Below are 15,811 nucleotides of genomic sequence, written 5' to 3'. Positions count from 1 at the left end.
CAAAAGGCTCTTAACTTATAAATGTACTGTAACTGTAGATAACCGAGGTTCGCCAGAACATCTGCAAGTTTCAGTCAGTTTTTCAACATCAGTTGGTCACAAGTTAACATGGACACCAGTTAATTCGAAACATTGACAACATTTTTTCCTGTTTGTCACTTTGTATGTTTAACAGATGTGCCTCCCCCTGACCGGGTGTGATCTCAAGAAGTGTTTATGAAGATGCATCCCCAGCCACAAAGGGGTTGAGGTGCGTTGGGTTTGTTCATAGAATGGATGTCATAAAATGTTGGTCTGCTTTGCAGAACTTCAGAACTCGCACTGAACTTGTGACTTCAGGTTTGTCTTGTTGCTGCAGCTGGAATACAAGAATCAAGGAACCCATCGCTGGTGCATGTATTTAATAGAATTTCCACAACACAATGACAGGAGTATTGTGGTTGCCAGGGGCTGATCCTCAACCCGGAAGGAGGTTGATCTGCATCACAGATGTTTCTTTACGGAGGGAATTGCAGCTTTTTTTTTGTCCACAAATCCATTTCTGTGCCTTAAAAACTTGTTTGTTTGTCAAAAGATATTTATTGATAATTTATTTTTGATTCAGACCTGTGTATTCATACTGCAGGAACAATTTTGTTCCTCTTCTGTTGTAAATAATCAATCATTCAGTTTGTCTGCCTGCATTTATGAATTAAATCACAAAATTGATGGAATTCCTTTTCAAATGTCTTGATTATGACATATTGCCATAACAACAATGATAAAGGATGATAAATTAATTTCTTTGAGCAAAGGAAGACAGCAAACTTCATAAAAATGTTTACAAAATTTGGGTTGACAAGTATGTGTGTGTGTGTGTGTGTGTGTGTGTGTGTGTGTGTGTGTGTGCCAGCGTCCCATTTGTACCTGCAAATAAATATCCTCTGAATTTGAATAAAACACATGTAATTTGCCAGATAAAATCAAAACTTGTTTTACTTGCAACAAACAATCAACCATCCATGTGTTCACCAGCTAATTATGAAACAGTTCTAGACCAGAGGGTTAACTGGACTGAAGCATTTTAATTTCATAGAATAACCTCAAACCAAACTTATTGATGTTCAAAGTATTATCTGATACATAATATTTCAGCAATGATACATCACTTTGCAGCTTGCAGTCATATATTGACCTTCTATATGTTTCTCCCTTAATCTCTCTTCCTGGCTTAGTAAAAGTCTCAAGCAGAATCCAGATGTACCACCATGAAGGTCCTTCAAACATTCTATGAAAGTCTGGTTACAATTTTTATTTTTGTCCTTTGTAGTTCATCTGTTTCCACATCTCTCACTGACATATTTTTAAGTTGACAGAAAAAGAAAGACAAGCTCAAGCTGTAGCTTTGCAATGATCAGAGTTGATGTGTGTGGGTCAGTAAGGTGAGTAAGCTGGAGGCTCAGCAGAACCTAGAAACCCTGGGTTTTTAACATTGGGCGCCACCTATAATACAACAGTGCACTGTCAGTGGGATTTTAACTTGCATTAAAAAGACTGAATTTGCAAACACTTATTTTATCTACCTGAGGGTATGGCTGTGCGGGGGCAACAGATGCTGCTTGGAAAAGGGGCGGAGCCTGAGGGATGAGCGTTCCTTCTACAGCTTGAAAAAAGACTTGCGGCTCCTGGAAGATGAAAAACACAGACAGTCACTGAGGCCCCATTTACATGAGAAAGTTTCAAGTGTTTCACTTTGGAAAAACGTTTACACTGAAACATTTTTAACATGTCCGTTTCTCCTGAAACGACAGAAACATTGGAAATGAGGTTGTTTTTCATTTTGGGCCATGAGTTGGTGCTGTTGTCTGTTTATATGCTGAAGCCACACACACAGACTGAAGGATGGGGAATAAATATGGTAAAACAACACGAACACAGATCAGCAGTGAGAAGCCAACTCACCTCCGTGCAGCCGCAGGAGCAGCAGCCGCAGGTTGCATGACAGGCGTATCCTGCCACGGTGATAGAAATAATGAGCTCCAGGAACTGGAACACAGCCACCACGAACGAATAGCCACCATAGTAATCCTGAAGACAGTTTTAGTTAGTATCTGCACACAGGGAATTGTAGCTACATGGATACAAGTCATACTGAAAAGCTTATTTGCACAATGTGGAGTAAAAGTAAAGTCTAACAGGAGATTTGAGCACAGACTAAAGTTTTTTTTATTGAAACACACACAGGTCAGGGCCATGTTTAGCTATAGCATTCTAATAACTTGACTGAAGCTGGAGTTGAGTGTCTCCAAAATATGAGCAGGAAAACTATGGTTATCCAGATGTCCTGGTCAAAACCCTAAAAGGAAGAACACTATCTAATAAAGTTGACTTATATCCTCTTGGCACGGGACTAGAATACCTCTGGACCTCTGGTAATTTGTGATTTTCCCCCTGACGTCTGTGTTTCTTTCATTGCATTGGCACGGGACAAGAGAACTCTGTGTTTTACTGGAATTCACAGACATTACAGCCAGATATGTTCCCAGATGGATGCATCCATTCTGGTCAACATATTGTTTTAATATATTTTTGTTGTGCAGAATTGTTGGATCTTCAAACTCACAACCACAGAAGCCCTAAAAATGCTTTTTATTTCTCCACCTTTTTGTCGTGATCATGATTGATTTGTATGTTCATCGTGGACGGGTCCATTTCTGAAAGATGCATTTCAGATAAATTCTGGTCAAAATATTGTTGCATTACATTTTTTTTATTGTACAGACATAATTAATTATGTTATCCTTTTTTTCTGTGAACAACATGTTGCACCGCCACGGCCCACAGACAGAGGAGAGGAAGGTTATTTCTGTCACGGGTGCAGGGTGGAAGGACCCACGCGCAGGCAACAGCAGAGTACAAAAAAGGGTCTTTTATTTCCAAAAGGAACTGAGGAGGTCAGGAAACCAGGAACTCAGGAGGTCAGGAAACCAGGAAACCAGGAACTCGGGAAACTCAAAAAACACAGCAGGTGCAGGCCAGGACACGCAAACACATGGACAGACCCACAAGGAGCCTACAAGACACACCAGGACATCGGGGCTTAATAAAGGGGGCAGGACACATGCAGCACATTAGGTAGTTAACGAGACAGACCAGACAGGAGAACAAGAGGAGCAGGCAGGTGACCAGGCAGGAGAACATGAGGGCAGACAAACAAAACAGGACCCGAGCGCCCCCACATGGGTGCAGGGGCACAGGGCGTGACAAATTTCTGTTTTTTTGTGCTGCTGCACAATTGTGGTTAAGAGTTATGATGAACATACATGAAAGACTGCCCTGTACCATGAACGATCACTCACCAGTGGCTTGAGTGTATGCATATGTACATGCAGCGTAGATACTTAAGATGCCCACACACCCCCAACAGAAAAAAAAAAAAACAACAACAACTCAGCAACACTTTACTTGAAGCTCCCTCTAGAACTGCCACCTTGGCGTGGTGGGAGAGTTTGAGTTCCCGTGTGATCCCAGGAGCTATGTTGTCGGGGGGCTTGATGCCCCCTGATTGGGTCTCTCATGGCAAACAGGTCCTGGGTGACCGGCCAGACTGAGAGCAGTTTGAAAGCCCCTATGCATAGAAAATGAACAAAGGTTGCTCGGTCTCCCAGTATGGCGCAGTCGGGGCCCCACCCTGGAGCCAGGCCTGGGGTTGAGGCTCGTAAGCGAGTTGTTTCGGCTCACGGGCCGAACAGCAGTGCAGAGTATCCGGCCTTCTTGGAGTCCCTGGGAGGGGTGCTGGACAGTGCTCCATCTGGGGATGCCATTGTTCTACTGGGGGACTTCAACGCCCACCTGGGCAGCAACAGTGACACCTGGAAGGGGGTGACCGGATCACACGGCCTCCCTGATCTGAACCTGACTGGTGTTCTGTTACTGGACTTCTGTGCTAGTCACAGTTTGTCCATAACAAACACCATGTTCGAGCACAGGGGTGTCCATAAGTGAACTTGGCACCAGGACACCCTAGGTCGGAGGTCGATGATCAACTTTGTTGTCGTGCATCTGACCTCCACCTGGTGGTGAGTTGGATTCGCTGGTGGAGGAGGAAACTGGACAGACTTGGCAGACCCAAACGCGTTGTGAGGGTCTGCTGGGAACATCTGGCGGAACCCTCTGTCAGCATGGTTTTCAACTCCCACCTCCAGGAGAGCTTCTCTCATGTCCCGAGGGAGGCTGAGGACATTGAGTCCGAGTGGACCATGTTCTCCACCTCCATTGTCGAAGCAGCTGCTCGGAGCTGTGGTTGTAAGGTCTCCGGTGCCTGTCGTGGCAGCAACCCCCGAACCCGGTGGTGGACACCGGAAGTAAGGGCTGCCGGTCAAGCTGAAGAAGGAGTCCTATCGAGCCTTGTTGGCTCATGGGACTGCAGAAGCAGCTGACAGGTACCGGCAAGCCAAGCAAACTGCAGCCCGAGTGGTTGTGGAGGCAAATCTCAGGTCTGGGAGGAGTTCGGGAAGGCCATGGAGGAGGACTATCAGTCGGCCTCGAAGAAATTCTGGCAAACCGTCTGGCGCCTCAGGAGGGGAAAGCAGGTCCCCACCAACACTGTTTATAGTGAAGGTGGAGAGCTGCTGACCTCAACTGGGGATATTGTTGGATGGTGGAAGGAATACTTCGAGGACCTCCTCAATCCCATCGCCACGTCTTCCGTAGAGGAAGCAGAGGCTGAGGTCTCAGAGGCAGACTCACCATCACCCAAGCTGAAGTCACCGAGGTGATTGTTAAGCTCCTCGGTGGCAAGGCACCGGGGGTGGACGAGATTCGCCCTGAGAACCTTAAGTCTCTGGATGTGCAGGGTCTGTCTTGGTTGACATATCTCGGCAGTCGGGGATGGTGCCTCTGGATTGGCAGACCGGGGTGGTGGTCCCCCTGTTTAAAAAGGGGGACCGGAGGGTGTGCTCCAACTATAGGGGGATCATACTCCTCAGCCTCCCTGGAAAAGTCTACTCCAGGGTACTGGAGAGGAGGACTCGACCGATAGTCGAACCTCGGATTCAGGGGAAACAATGCGGTTTTCGCCCTGGTCGTGGAACGGTGGACCATCTCTATACCCTCTTCTGTTCATCATTTTTAGGCCCGAGCCCCTGGCCTGCCAAGGGCGAAGGGCCTATTGTTTCTGCAACACAGCTAACAACCAGTCGAGCGCACAGCGCTCGACCAAAGGCTTTTCACACACTCAAAACACACAACAATGACAAGTCGAGCGCACAGCGCTCGACCACAGACATAGGCCAACATGTCCAAACACACACACCGACATGCACTCACATGTACACATGTACAAACACAAAAACGCACACACACACACACAACTTGTCGAGCGCACAGCGCTCGACCACAGACACAGGCCAACATGTCCAGACACACACACACCGACATCTACTCACACACAAAAACACACACACACACTCTCACACACAAACATGAGTTGTCGAGCACATAGTGCTCGACCACAGACATTCACACTCTCAAACACCTCACAGACGCGTCAGGCTTGTCGAGACCTTTCCTAAAATATATAACATGTGGGCGAAATAACGGCAGAAAAAAAAAGATCGCATATTGTTTTTGCAAAAAATATTATTCTTTCTTTCTTTCTTCTTCTTCTGCTCTTTAATCAGGAATTTCACCCCCTAAACATGCTTGAAAACTCATCAAATTTTGCACAAAATTCAGTTCCGGCGAAATGTTTTTTTTTAATGTGTTTCAATCACTACGTTTACATGCAGCTAAAATTCGGGTTCAGGTCAATATCTGGGTTTCTGAAACATTAGGAACACCCCATTTACATGCTGTATTTTTTTATCATACAAATACGTTTTTAACGTGCATTTTCAACCGAGATGGGGGTTTGGGCTGCTTTCTACGAGTTTCAGATTTTTTTACGGCCTAGATCGACAGATCTGGCAACCTCCTCCACTGGACTGCAGAGGCAGACGCTGCTGCGGTGACTCCGTTCTGTAGACGGAACGCAGACAGAACGGTTGTTCTGTTGTTCATGATTTTTCTGCAGGCCGTACAAATCGCCGACTTTCAGAAGGAAGCATGTGCGATGTGCGCGCTCAGAATAACAGTTCGTATCGTGCGTTACGGGAGCCTAACACGGACAAAAGAGTGGTGAGTTTCGCGCCTACTCGTTCCTGGACTCAAAAGACCATGATTCATTGCGGATGGGAGCATGCGCAGAACCAAAAACAATGTCCCTAAACTCGTTATCCGTTTACACGGCGGCACTTTCGAGTTTGAAAAGGAGTAACCCAGCGGTCTTTATCGGGTTTTACAAATCTCGAAAATGAGCTTTTCTGGGTTTTGGCGAGTGTTTACATGGCCACGCGCTACTGGGTTATTGCCAACATTCGAGTTTGAAAAGGGTTTGAAAAGGGTTATTGGCTGCATGTAAACGTACTGAATATTGGGATTTAAAAATTGGCTCTACAGCGCCACCTGCAAAACCCAAAATGCATTGCGTCAATGAGAGGGGGTCCACAATAAACTTTGTCGTACAGCCACAAAATTCGGTATACACATGCGCCTTGTCGGGACAAACAAAAAATATCACTGTGACCCTGTCCTCAGAACAGCAGGAAAGCAGCTATCTGTGATTGAATTTTCAAAAATGCCGAGTCATCGTTTTCCAGGACGTCGTACAAAATGTTCGTTTTGATTGCGCGCTTCTCCAAATGAGCTGAAATTTGGTGGATACCATCTACACAAGTAGACAATTAAAAGTTATCCAAATCACAAATCTGGCTGTCATTCGTACATACCAAATCCAATCTCAACCAAATCTTAAACACTTATTGACACTTCCTATCTGGACACATTGACAGTGAAATTTTGACAATCGGCATTACAGCGCCCCCTACAGAATCAAAATAAAATCTGTATGGGGAGTAAAATCCTTAGTTTGTCAGAAATGAATGAAATTTGGGGGGTAAATTCTTCATGTGGTCCCCATCAAAAAAGCAAATGGTAACCATATTGTAATATCAACGGTGTTGACGTGGCGATGGCTGAAGTTCCCTATGTTATTCTAATGGGCCCAAGTGGAAAATCTCCCATCAAATCAAATGTACTTGTTGCCATGGAAATGTGCCAAATTTGACAAACATCAATGAAAGAATAAAATGGAGCGGGTCAGGTAAGCAGCGGGCGAGGGCCTTTTGACGCCGCTTGCGGCTTTAATTTATTTTTATAGTTATAAATACTCATAAATGATTACAATGCCAGGACTTAACCCTAACCCTAATCCTATGCTGTATAGTGGGTTTTCAAGCATTGTGATCATTTATGAGTTTTTATAACTACTTATAATGTGTGATACCGGGTGCTTCAAGTAAAGTGTTACCAAAACTCTTAATATTAAATTACAACTAGAAAATACCAGAGGAAATGTTTAGTTTGTGCCTGCCAGCACTGAGCATATGTGTGTATGTGTTTGTGTAACTCCTCCATATTCACTGTAGCTCTGAACTGAGATCAATTATCCATTATGGGGACCAAACTGCTGCTGGTTCTGTGAGTCTTCCAGATCAATATCCTCCTAAATCATTCCTATTACAGCCTCTATGACACCACACAATACGTCCAAAATTGTCATCCCAGAATTATGAGAAAATGGTGGAGATTATCTTTGCCCTCTCCCCCTAAAATTACTGACATGACGCAGGACTGGACTAAAATCACTGACATCCACTGTAATTATTACAAATCACCAGAGGTCTCTAGGTAATTCAAGTCCCATGTAAATAGGGCTTTGATGCCAAAAGATTGATGCTGTAGTTCAGGGGTCGCAAACTCCAGTCCTTGAGGGCCGCAGCCCTGCATGTTTTCCATGTCTCTGTGCTTCAACACAGCTGATTGCAATGAGACTCGTTATCTGGCTTTCTGCTGAACCTGGTGATGGAACCTTCATGAGATTCACGTGGATTCAAACAGGGAGAAATGGAAAACACGCAGGGCTGCGGCCCTCCAGGACCTGAGTTTGAGACCCCTGCTGTGGTTAATACAGAGATGTTTTAAATCACAATTACAATTCTTACATGAGAACTGAAGATGCTCATGAAGCTCATGAAGACAGGATCAAATGCATACAGGAACACACCAGCTGCAGCAGCCATTGCAGCAATAATGTTGAACGCCAGAGAAGTGTTGATCTGGAGACAGAAGAGAGTCAAGACATGAGACGGAAAGTTTGACAAAATCTAATGAAATCTTCAAAAACCTCTAATTGACAAAGACTAGTATTCTATTACTAGTGCTAAGATAAAATTTCAAATATTAATTTTGTGTAAATACAGTCTGTTCCTTAAGACCACTATTATTTTACATTTATGAGATGTGGTTCTGCATTAAAGGATAAGTTTGGTTTAAACAGTTTTCACATTGTTTATAGAATGAAGTACAACAATATGCTCTCCCAGAAGGCTTTTCTGAGCTGAACAGTGCTTCGGGAGAAATTTAGATCCAAAATTGAGCGGCACACATCCCTGAACTGTTAGCAGACGGGGCATCGGTAACGCCACTCCTAAAATGACTTTAATCGTCCAAAAACTCATTAGTTTCACCAATATTTCATCACGGTCCGCTCAAGCCTCTCCTCCACGACAGCCCGGTGTTGCGAGATATGTCATATATGCAGATATATGTTCGATTTAAATGTACTACTTGGCGTCCACAGGTATCTAGACAGCTATATCTAGATATCTTTGTCTATATGTCTCTAAGTAGTGTGTCGCGGTAGTGTGACGAGAGCTACAGAAGCCGCAGTGTTGTTGTGTGTCTGGTCCCAGAAAAGGGCGAGGGGTTACGGTTGATATTGGATCTATGTTCTGTGAACAAATTGATGAGACAGCACAACAGGGATTTTCAGTTCCGGTCCTGGAGGGCCGGTGTCCTGCATGTTTTAGCTCTCTCCCTGCTTCAGCACACCTCAGTCTGATGTTGATGTCTTCATCATGGTTGTAAAAAAGCCCAGTAACGAACCCTCATTGCAATCAGGTGTGTTGCAGCTGCGAGAGACCTCAGACATGCAGTACACCGGTCCTCCAGGACTACAGTTGAAGATCCCTGGCCTAAGGTTTATAACCAGGCAACATCATATTGTCTTTAAAATGCACTAATAAGAAATCTTCAAAGTTTTTTTCTCAAATGCAAATATCAGGGTCACTCACCAGACGACGACTCAGATGCTTCTCAGCAGCCACTGTCAGAGCTCCAGATGTGATGTACTGCAACAACATTTATCAAATGAAGCATTTTTATCAACAGATTTGGAGTAATCAAATACAACCAGACCACAGGCCTTCCTTAAAGATCAAGAGGATTTTGTCAGCATTGGTGATCATGGTTCCAAGATCACAGTTTAAACCGCACAGGTGATTTTGGGGAGATCTCAGCATCTGTAACTATTGGGAGAAGAGAATTCACTCTGAATCTTCCCAGTCGTTGCGATTCCAGATTATTTTATTTATTTATTTTTTAATGTTAGTTCCCACATACAAGGCGGTACCGGAAAGAAACCGGACTGTGTTTATAAAATTAAAACAAAAATGATTTCAGATTTCTGGTCGTTAAATCTCGCTACAGCATGTTCTTGTGCAGATCTCTGCAAAGTATCATCTCACAAAGTTACACAAGGAGAGCACAAACAGCGCTAACGTCAGCACAGCGGGACTCGCTTCTTCGGAAAAGCACAAAACGACGGAACACATCACTAAACGTGATCAGCGCGCAAGCATCAGATTATTTTTTTTTGCTGGGAAAAACAGCGTCAGAAACACTCACCATGGTCCAGGAGGTGTATAAAGATGATGTCCTGGGGAGAACGCAGGTTTTCGAGTGGTATGGGCGCTTTAAAAGGGGCGAAATGTCCATTGAAGACCAGCCCCGCTCCGGACGAGCCGCATCCTCACGCACGCAGGAAAAGATCCGCGAGGATCTTTTTTCTGGAAGCCGAAGACAGCGAGTTTGTGCCACCTGGGCAGTCTGTTAACCAGGACCACTACATCCAGGTCCTGAGGGGCTCCGAGAAGCAGTGAGGCAGAAGCGTCCGGAGCTTTTGCGGGATGGCGAGTGGTGGCTGCACCACGATAACGCGCTGGCGCACCGGGCCCTGCGCGTAATGCAGTTCCTGGTGAAAAACGGGATGATCCTGCTGCCTCACCCACCCTATTCACCGGACTTAGCCCCCGTGACTTTTTCTCTTCCCAAGAATGAAGAAAGAGCTGAAGGGGCGGAGATTTGAGGACGTCGAGGAGGTTAAACAAAAATCGAAGGACGCACTGCACGGCATCATTACACAAACGCCTTTGAAAGCTTTAAAACATGGATGCAACGGTGTATTCAAACCAGCGGGGATTACTTTGAAGGCGACAGCTTTGAAAAATTGTTACAATTAAACACATTAAAAGTTATAACCACTGTCCGGTTTTTTTCCGGTCCGCCCTCGTACACGACCGCCCACATGGCACATGCAGGACTCGTGGGATTGGTGTGCGGCCGGCATGTAGCAGTAAACCAGAGAGCAACTGTCTGCATGGCAGCAGACAGTACCCGTGTGGCTGTCTGGGCATTACCTCACCCCAACAATGACCGCTCACCAGGCGCCAACCGCCTGCACATCACTCACACACCGCCCGCTCACCAATCTCCTTCCCACTGCTGCTGATCTTGCGGTCGACGCCGTTCCCCAATTTTTCACAAAGTGGTGCATTTCTGAACGTTCATCTTTTTCGGGCTATAGCAGCTTACTGTCCTTGCTGCTGCGGGAAAAAAAAATCACAACTGCCAGGTGGAAATCACCGTGCAATCACCTCAACTGAGCCCCACCCACCTCCCATTGCTGAGTCATGCAGGGCGAAGAGTTCACCAAAATGTGATGTCTTCAATATGGCTGCATCACTAAACATCACTTCCATCCACTTTGCAACTTGCTCAGTTTCCGTTGACCTTCTTGTCAAAAATAAAACATTTCTTTCATTAAATCTATGAAATGAGACTCAAATCTTAACCATGAGTTCATCAGTGATCTTCAATAATCATTATTTCAGCCTCTGAGCTGATGATTTCACTGTGAATATACAAAAAATCTCTAAAATGCCAATTTGACTTTTATTTTGTTTCATTTTCACAGGTTGGACAGAAGAGCTGGACTTTGTTTCATGACATGTCAGAGGAAAGGTGATTCCTGGAGCTTTCATCCTGAAATGTTTAATTTCTGTTGATGAAAGAGGCCAATTTGATTTAAGTGTTGATAAATGGATATTGAGCTGCACCTCTCATGATATTATGTAAATGTAGTCAACTTCTCCATTCTCACACTTAAAGGTGCCTTAAGGAGTTTGCACGTTTTATGCGAAACAGCGCCCCCTGCAGGCCTTGGGCGTAACGCAGCTTAGTGAAAAACACGTCCCTGCGGCTCGCGTGCACGGAAGAGGAGGACTCCGTCTTCGCTCGTTTAGAAGCGCTCAGGTAAGATTTAAGTTTCTTCTACCTGGTGGAGTCTGTGCTGGAGCTGTGGCAGTGCTAGAAGCCAGTCTTTTCTTACTTTCTGGAAGATCCTGCTCAGTTGTTGCTCACTAAGCATCTGGCGGAGTAATGGCGGACATAACGAAACCTAACCAGCCGGAGCGAGCATTACGTCATTCCTTTCAAATTCTCCCCAAAAAAATGCTGGTGCCGGACCGGCACTGCAACTTTTAAGTGACAATTTAGCGCTGTCAGAGGTACTTGCAATGAATATGTCAGGGCACATTGTACACATCATTAAAAATGTGTAACATATTTATGGTGGAAAATAAGTATTTTTAAGGTTGTAAAACTCCTTAATGCACCTTTAACTAAATTGGAGCTCAAGACTCCACCCAGTGATGTTCTGAAAATAACTTGAGTTCAATGAATGATCAAGTCCTGTCTCTGAAGTCATGTACGTTGTGTCCTTCTCTTGATAATAACTGTATGAAGACGGACAGAGACGACTTGAAGGCTGAAGAACATAAAAACTGAACTTACAATCAAAGCTGCCCAAACAAACATCCCGGTAAAAACTGTCAGTGACGGTTCGTAGGCAGCCGTCGCAATCCCAAACAGCAGCGTTAATGCGCCGATCATGATCTGAACAGTCTGCAGAGACAACAAAAAGAAACCCAACTGATGACAGACCCTTCAGATACACAAAGGGTTACATACACAAAAATATATTTTATAAAATATTCAAATGACTGAGTCAAAAATAAAGACTTTAATCAGAGCTGATGCAGGTCAAGGTTCATGTTCAGGGACCCGAGAGCCAGGAGGTAGGGAGGTGTTTGGCATGGAGCTCGTGTGCATATGTGTGTGCGTGTGTGTGTGTGTGTGTGTGTGTGTGTGTGTGTGTGTGTGTGTGTGTGTGTGTGTGTGTGTGTGTGTTGTCCCTTCAGTGGCGGGGGCCACTCCTCCCAGAGATTGGCGATGTGTGGCAGTCTGCAGGGCATGTGTTGTCCTGTTTGTGTTTGTGGTTTTTCTCTGTCTCTTGTTTCGGGCTCTGAGGCTCCCTCTCCCAGTGTTGATTACTGTTCCCTGTCCTGATGTGGTTCACCTGTGCCTGATTCTTCATTACTGTCACCTGGTCCTCTGAGCATATAAGAGACTCTCTGTCTGTGTTCTGGTTGTGGGATGGTCTTGTCTCGTGCACCTGTCTCCATGCTATGTCCTCTATGCTGTGTGTCCATTCAGTCAGTGCTGCAGTGAGAGCTGCATGCTGAGCTCCTGCATGGTCTGGAAGATCTCAGTTCCTGCCTCTCTGCCCTCTGCTGCAGCAGCCCTGGCTTTCGGAGGTTTTCACCTCCTGAGTCCTTAGCGGACTCCTCCTTTTGTTTGGTGTGGACTTTTTGGATTTTTAGGTTTTTGGACTTCATTTGTCTTTAAAGACAGATTTTCACTCTGGCAGTCCCTGCATTCATGGGTCCTCATCCCTGAATATTCCTTCCTCACACATGACATCTCAAGGGTAGATTTAAACTATTACAGGTGTTACATGTTCAGTGATTAGCTTCAAAAATATAAAGAAATATAGACGTTGTTTACTATAGTTGTTCCCACCCTCATCTATGGTCATGAACTTTGGGCCATGACCGAAAGGACAAGATCCCAGATACAAGCGGCTGAAATGAGCTTCCTCCGTAGGGTGGCTGGGCGCTCCCTTAGAGACAGGGGGAGGAGCTCAGTCACCAGGGAGGAGCTCGGAGTAGAGCTGCTACTCCTCCACATCGAGAGGGGCCAGCTGAGGAGGCTCGGGCATCTGGTTAGGATGCCTCCTGGACGCCTCCCTGGGGAGGTGTCCCACCGGGAGGAGACCCCGGGGAAGACCCAGGACATGCTGGAGAGACTATGTCCCTCGGCTGGCCTAGGAATGCCTTGGGATCCTCCTGGAAGAGCTGGAGGAAGTGTCTGGGGACAGGGAAGTTTGAGCATCCCTGCTGAGACTGCTGCCCCCGCGACCCGGCCCCGGATAAGCAGTAGAAAATTGATGGATGGATGGATAGAAGTTGTTTAGTGCGTTGAGTGGAAAATGCTTTCAGGGGAATTTTGAGTGCATTCTGGAGTGCAGTTAAGCAGAATGTCCAGATCAGTTGACTCTTAAATTTCTTCGCACTGTTGAAATTTTAATCAAGATAATAGTTCTTGGTACTTTACCTTACAAATACAGATGGGCTCATTCAGTTGGAAAATATTTGGCAACACTTTACTTTAAGCACCCAGTGTAACACATTATAAGTAGTTATAAACACTCATAGATGAACACAATACTTTATAACTCACTATACAGCAGTATACAGCATAGGATTAGGGTTAGGGTTTGGTCCTGGCATTGTGATCATCTATGAATGTTTATAACTATAGCTACACGTGTTATAATGGCATTAAAATGCTTTATAAATGTACTTATAATGTGTTATACAGGGGGGCTTCAAATAAAGTGTTACAAAATATTTATTTCAATAAGATAAATTTGTGGTGACTGGAGGAGCCGATGGTGCAGAATGGCAGCCTTGCTTCATTCAGTCTGCTCCAGGGTAGCTGTGGCTCCAGGCGTAACTTAAACTCACCCCGAGTGCCTGAGGATGTCCCTTCCTGAAGTTGTGTCTTCTGTCCAGCGATGGCTGCTGCTCCCTGTTGGGAGCCGCTGGGAGCACATGGGTGACCACTACTGCATTTCCCGGGGTGTACAACACAGTGGAAGAAGCCATGTTCCACGTTGAGAATGTGTGATCTTCTGAGCTCCTCGTCTTGCTGTCACATATAAATCCACAGGTTAATCATTAATTACTGTTATGAACGGTGGTAGCCAAAGCCCACGGCACACATTTACTGGAAAACACAAGGTAATGATCTAAACAAGAGTGTGTAGAGTTGTGTGGGACACATTTTTTCTGTGAACAATAAAACTATGCTGGATGCAGTTCACGGTTTGACATAAATAAACAACAATTAAAGTTGCAATAAAAACATAATGTACTGCTTCTTAGAGTTTCCGAGGTTTTGATCTGTGCTGAATATAAACTAAAGATGTCGTTCTAAAAAAATGAAACATGAACCTTACTGAAGATACGAGGGCGTACCCAAAAGAAACCGGAATTAGGTCATAAAATACTAATAATAATGAGTTCCGACTTCTGGCCGTCAGATGTGCTGCAGGTAAGCCTCGTGCATATCTGTGAAAAAGCTGAGCTCCCAGAGTTACACTGACGCCTGTCAGGCGCTACAGCGGCAACAGAGTGCAGCTGCATCTGCGATTTTTTCCAAAATGGCGACATTAACTCGAAAGCCAGAGCAGCGCGCAAACATTAAATTCTGCTTTTTGCTGGGATAAACAGCAGCAGAAACACTCACCTTGTTGCAGCAAGCCTACAAGGATGATGCTCTGAGAAAGACTCAGGTCCATGAGTGGTCCGGGGGTTTGAGAAGGGCCAGATGTCGGCGCGTCAGGTCCGCTCAGCCGTGAAAACAATGCTGAGCTGCTTTTCCGCTGTCCAGGGTCTCGTCCACAGCGAGTCTGTCCCTCCAGGTCAGACTGTAAATCAGGACTACTACAGGAAGTCCTCAGACGCTCCGTGAGGATGTGAGGAGGAAGCAGAGCGTAGTGGCGGAGTGGAGCCGGTTGATCCACCACCACAGAGCGCCAGCGGACATGGCGCTGCGCGTCACGCAGTTTCTGGCGAAGAATGAGATGAATCTCCTCTCCCATCCGCCTGATTCGCCAGATGAAGCCTCCAGTGACTTTTTCTTGTTCCCCAAGTTGAAGAAGGAGCTGAAGGGACGGCGGTTTGCAGATGTGGAGGAGGTGACAGAAAAATCGCAGCCGGCCCTGAATGGCACAATTACGCACGGGTCTGACGACGCATTCGTGAAGTGGGAGACACGGCTGGAGAGCTGCATTAATGCGGATGGAGATTATTTTGAAGGCAACGGTGATGTTTTATTTTGAAATGTCAGAAATGAAAAGTTACAGTCAAATTCCGGGAACTTTTGGGTACGCCCTCGTACTGCTCTCAGGGAGAAGAAACCAATCCAGGATCAGTGTGATCGATCACAGATTTACAGATTCTCCATGACAACCACAACAGGAAGTCTAAATAATTGAAATTTTCTATTTATTCAATAGAAGGTCGCCGAGGCTGTGGATGTACAACTCACTGTGACAAAGGGAAATCTTGAAATGAATTGTATCTGCAGGGTTAGAATGAAGAATACATCAATTATGCTAAAACACACAAAGCACTTTAAAATGTGG

The 15,811-nt window shown here is 45.4% G+C and overlaps 1 protein-coding gene across 2 annotated transcripts; it reads right to left on the bottom strand.

The window, feature by feature from the left end:
- Positions 1 to 487: 487 nt before the first annotated feature.
- On the bottom strand, positions 488 to 14,961 carry LOC115388439 (membrane-spanning 4-domains subfamily A member 15-like). 2 transcript variants are annotated; one of them, XM_030091588.1, is made up of 8 exons: positions 14,911 to 14,961; positions 14,127 to 14,310; positions 12,052 to 12,162; positions 9,213 to 9,269; positions 8,082 to 8,195; positions 1,942 to 2,067; positions 1,563 to 1,664; positions 488 to 1,482 (listed from the first exon to the last, which is right to left on the bottom strand). In XM_030091588.1, exons 2-8 carry the CDS (start codon positions 14,265 to 14,267, stop codon positions 1,414 to 1,416), a joined length of 720 nt encoding a protein of 239 aa, XP_029947448.1. In that variant the 5' UTR covers positions 14,268 to 14,310; positions 14,911 to 14,961; the 3' UTR covers positions 488 to 1,413. The 2 variants fall into 2 exon arrangements, with proteins under 2 accessions (XP_029947448.1, XP_029947450.1); XM_030091590.1 differs by lacking the exons at positions 488 to 1,482; positions 14,911 to 14,961 and having other exon boundaries at positions 1,581 to 1,664; positions 1,942 to 1,991; positions 14,127 to 14,712.
- Between the last annotated feature and the right edge of the window lie 850 nt (positions 14,962 to 15,811).

The sequence above is a fragment of the Salarias fasciatus genome, chromosome 5, assembly GCF_902148845.1.
Source record: "Salarias fasciatus chromosome 5, fSalaFa1.1, whole genome shotgun sequence".
In the NCBI taxonomy this organism is placed as follows: Eukaryota; Metazoa; Chordata; class Actinopteri; order Blenniiformes; family Blenniidae; genus Salarias; species Salarias fasciatus.
Note: the sequence above shows the minus strand (reverse complement) of the source record. Positions and strands in the feature narration are given on the sequence as shown.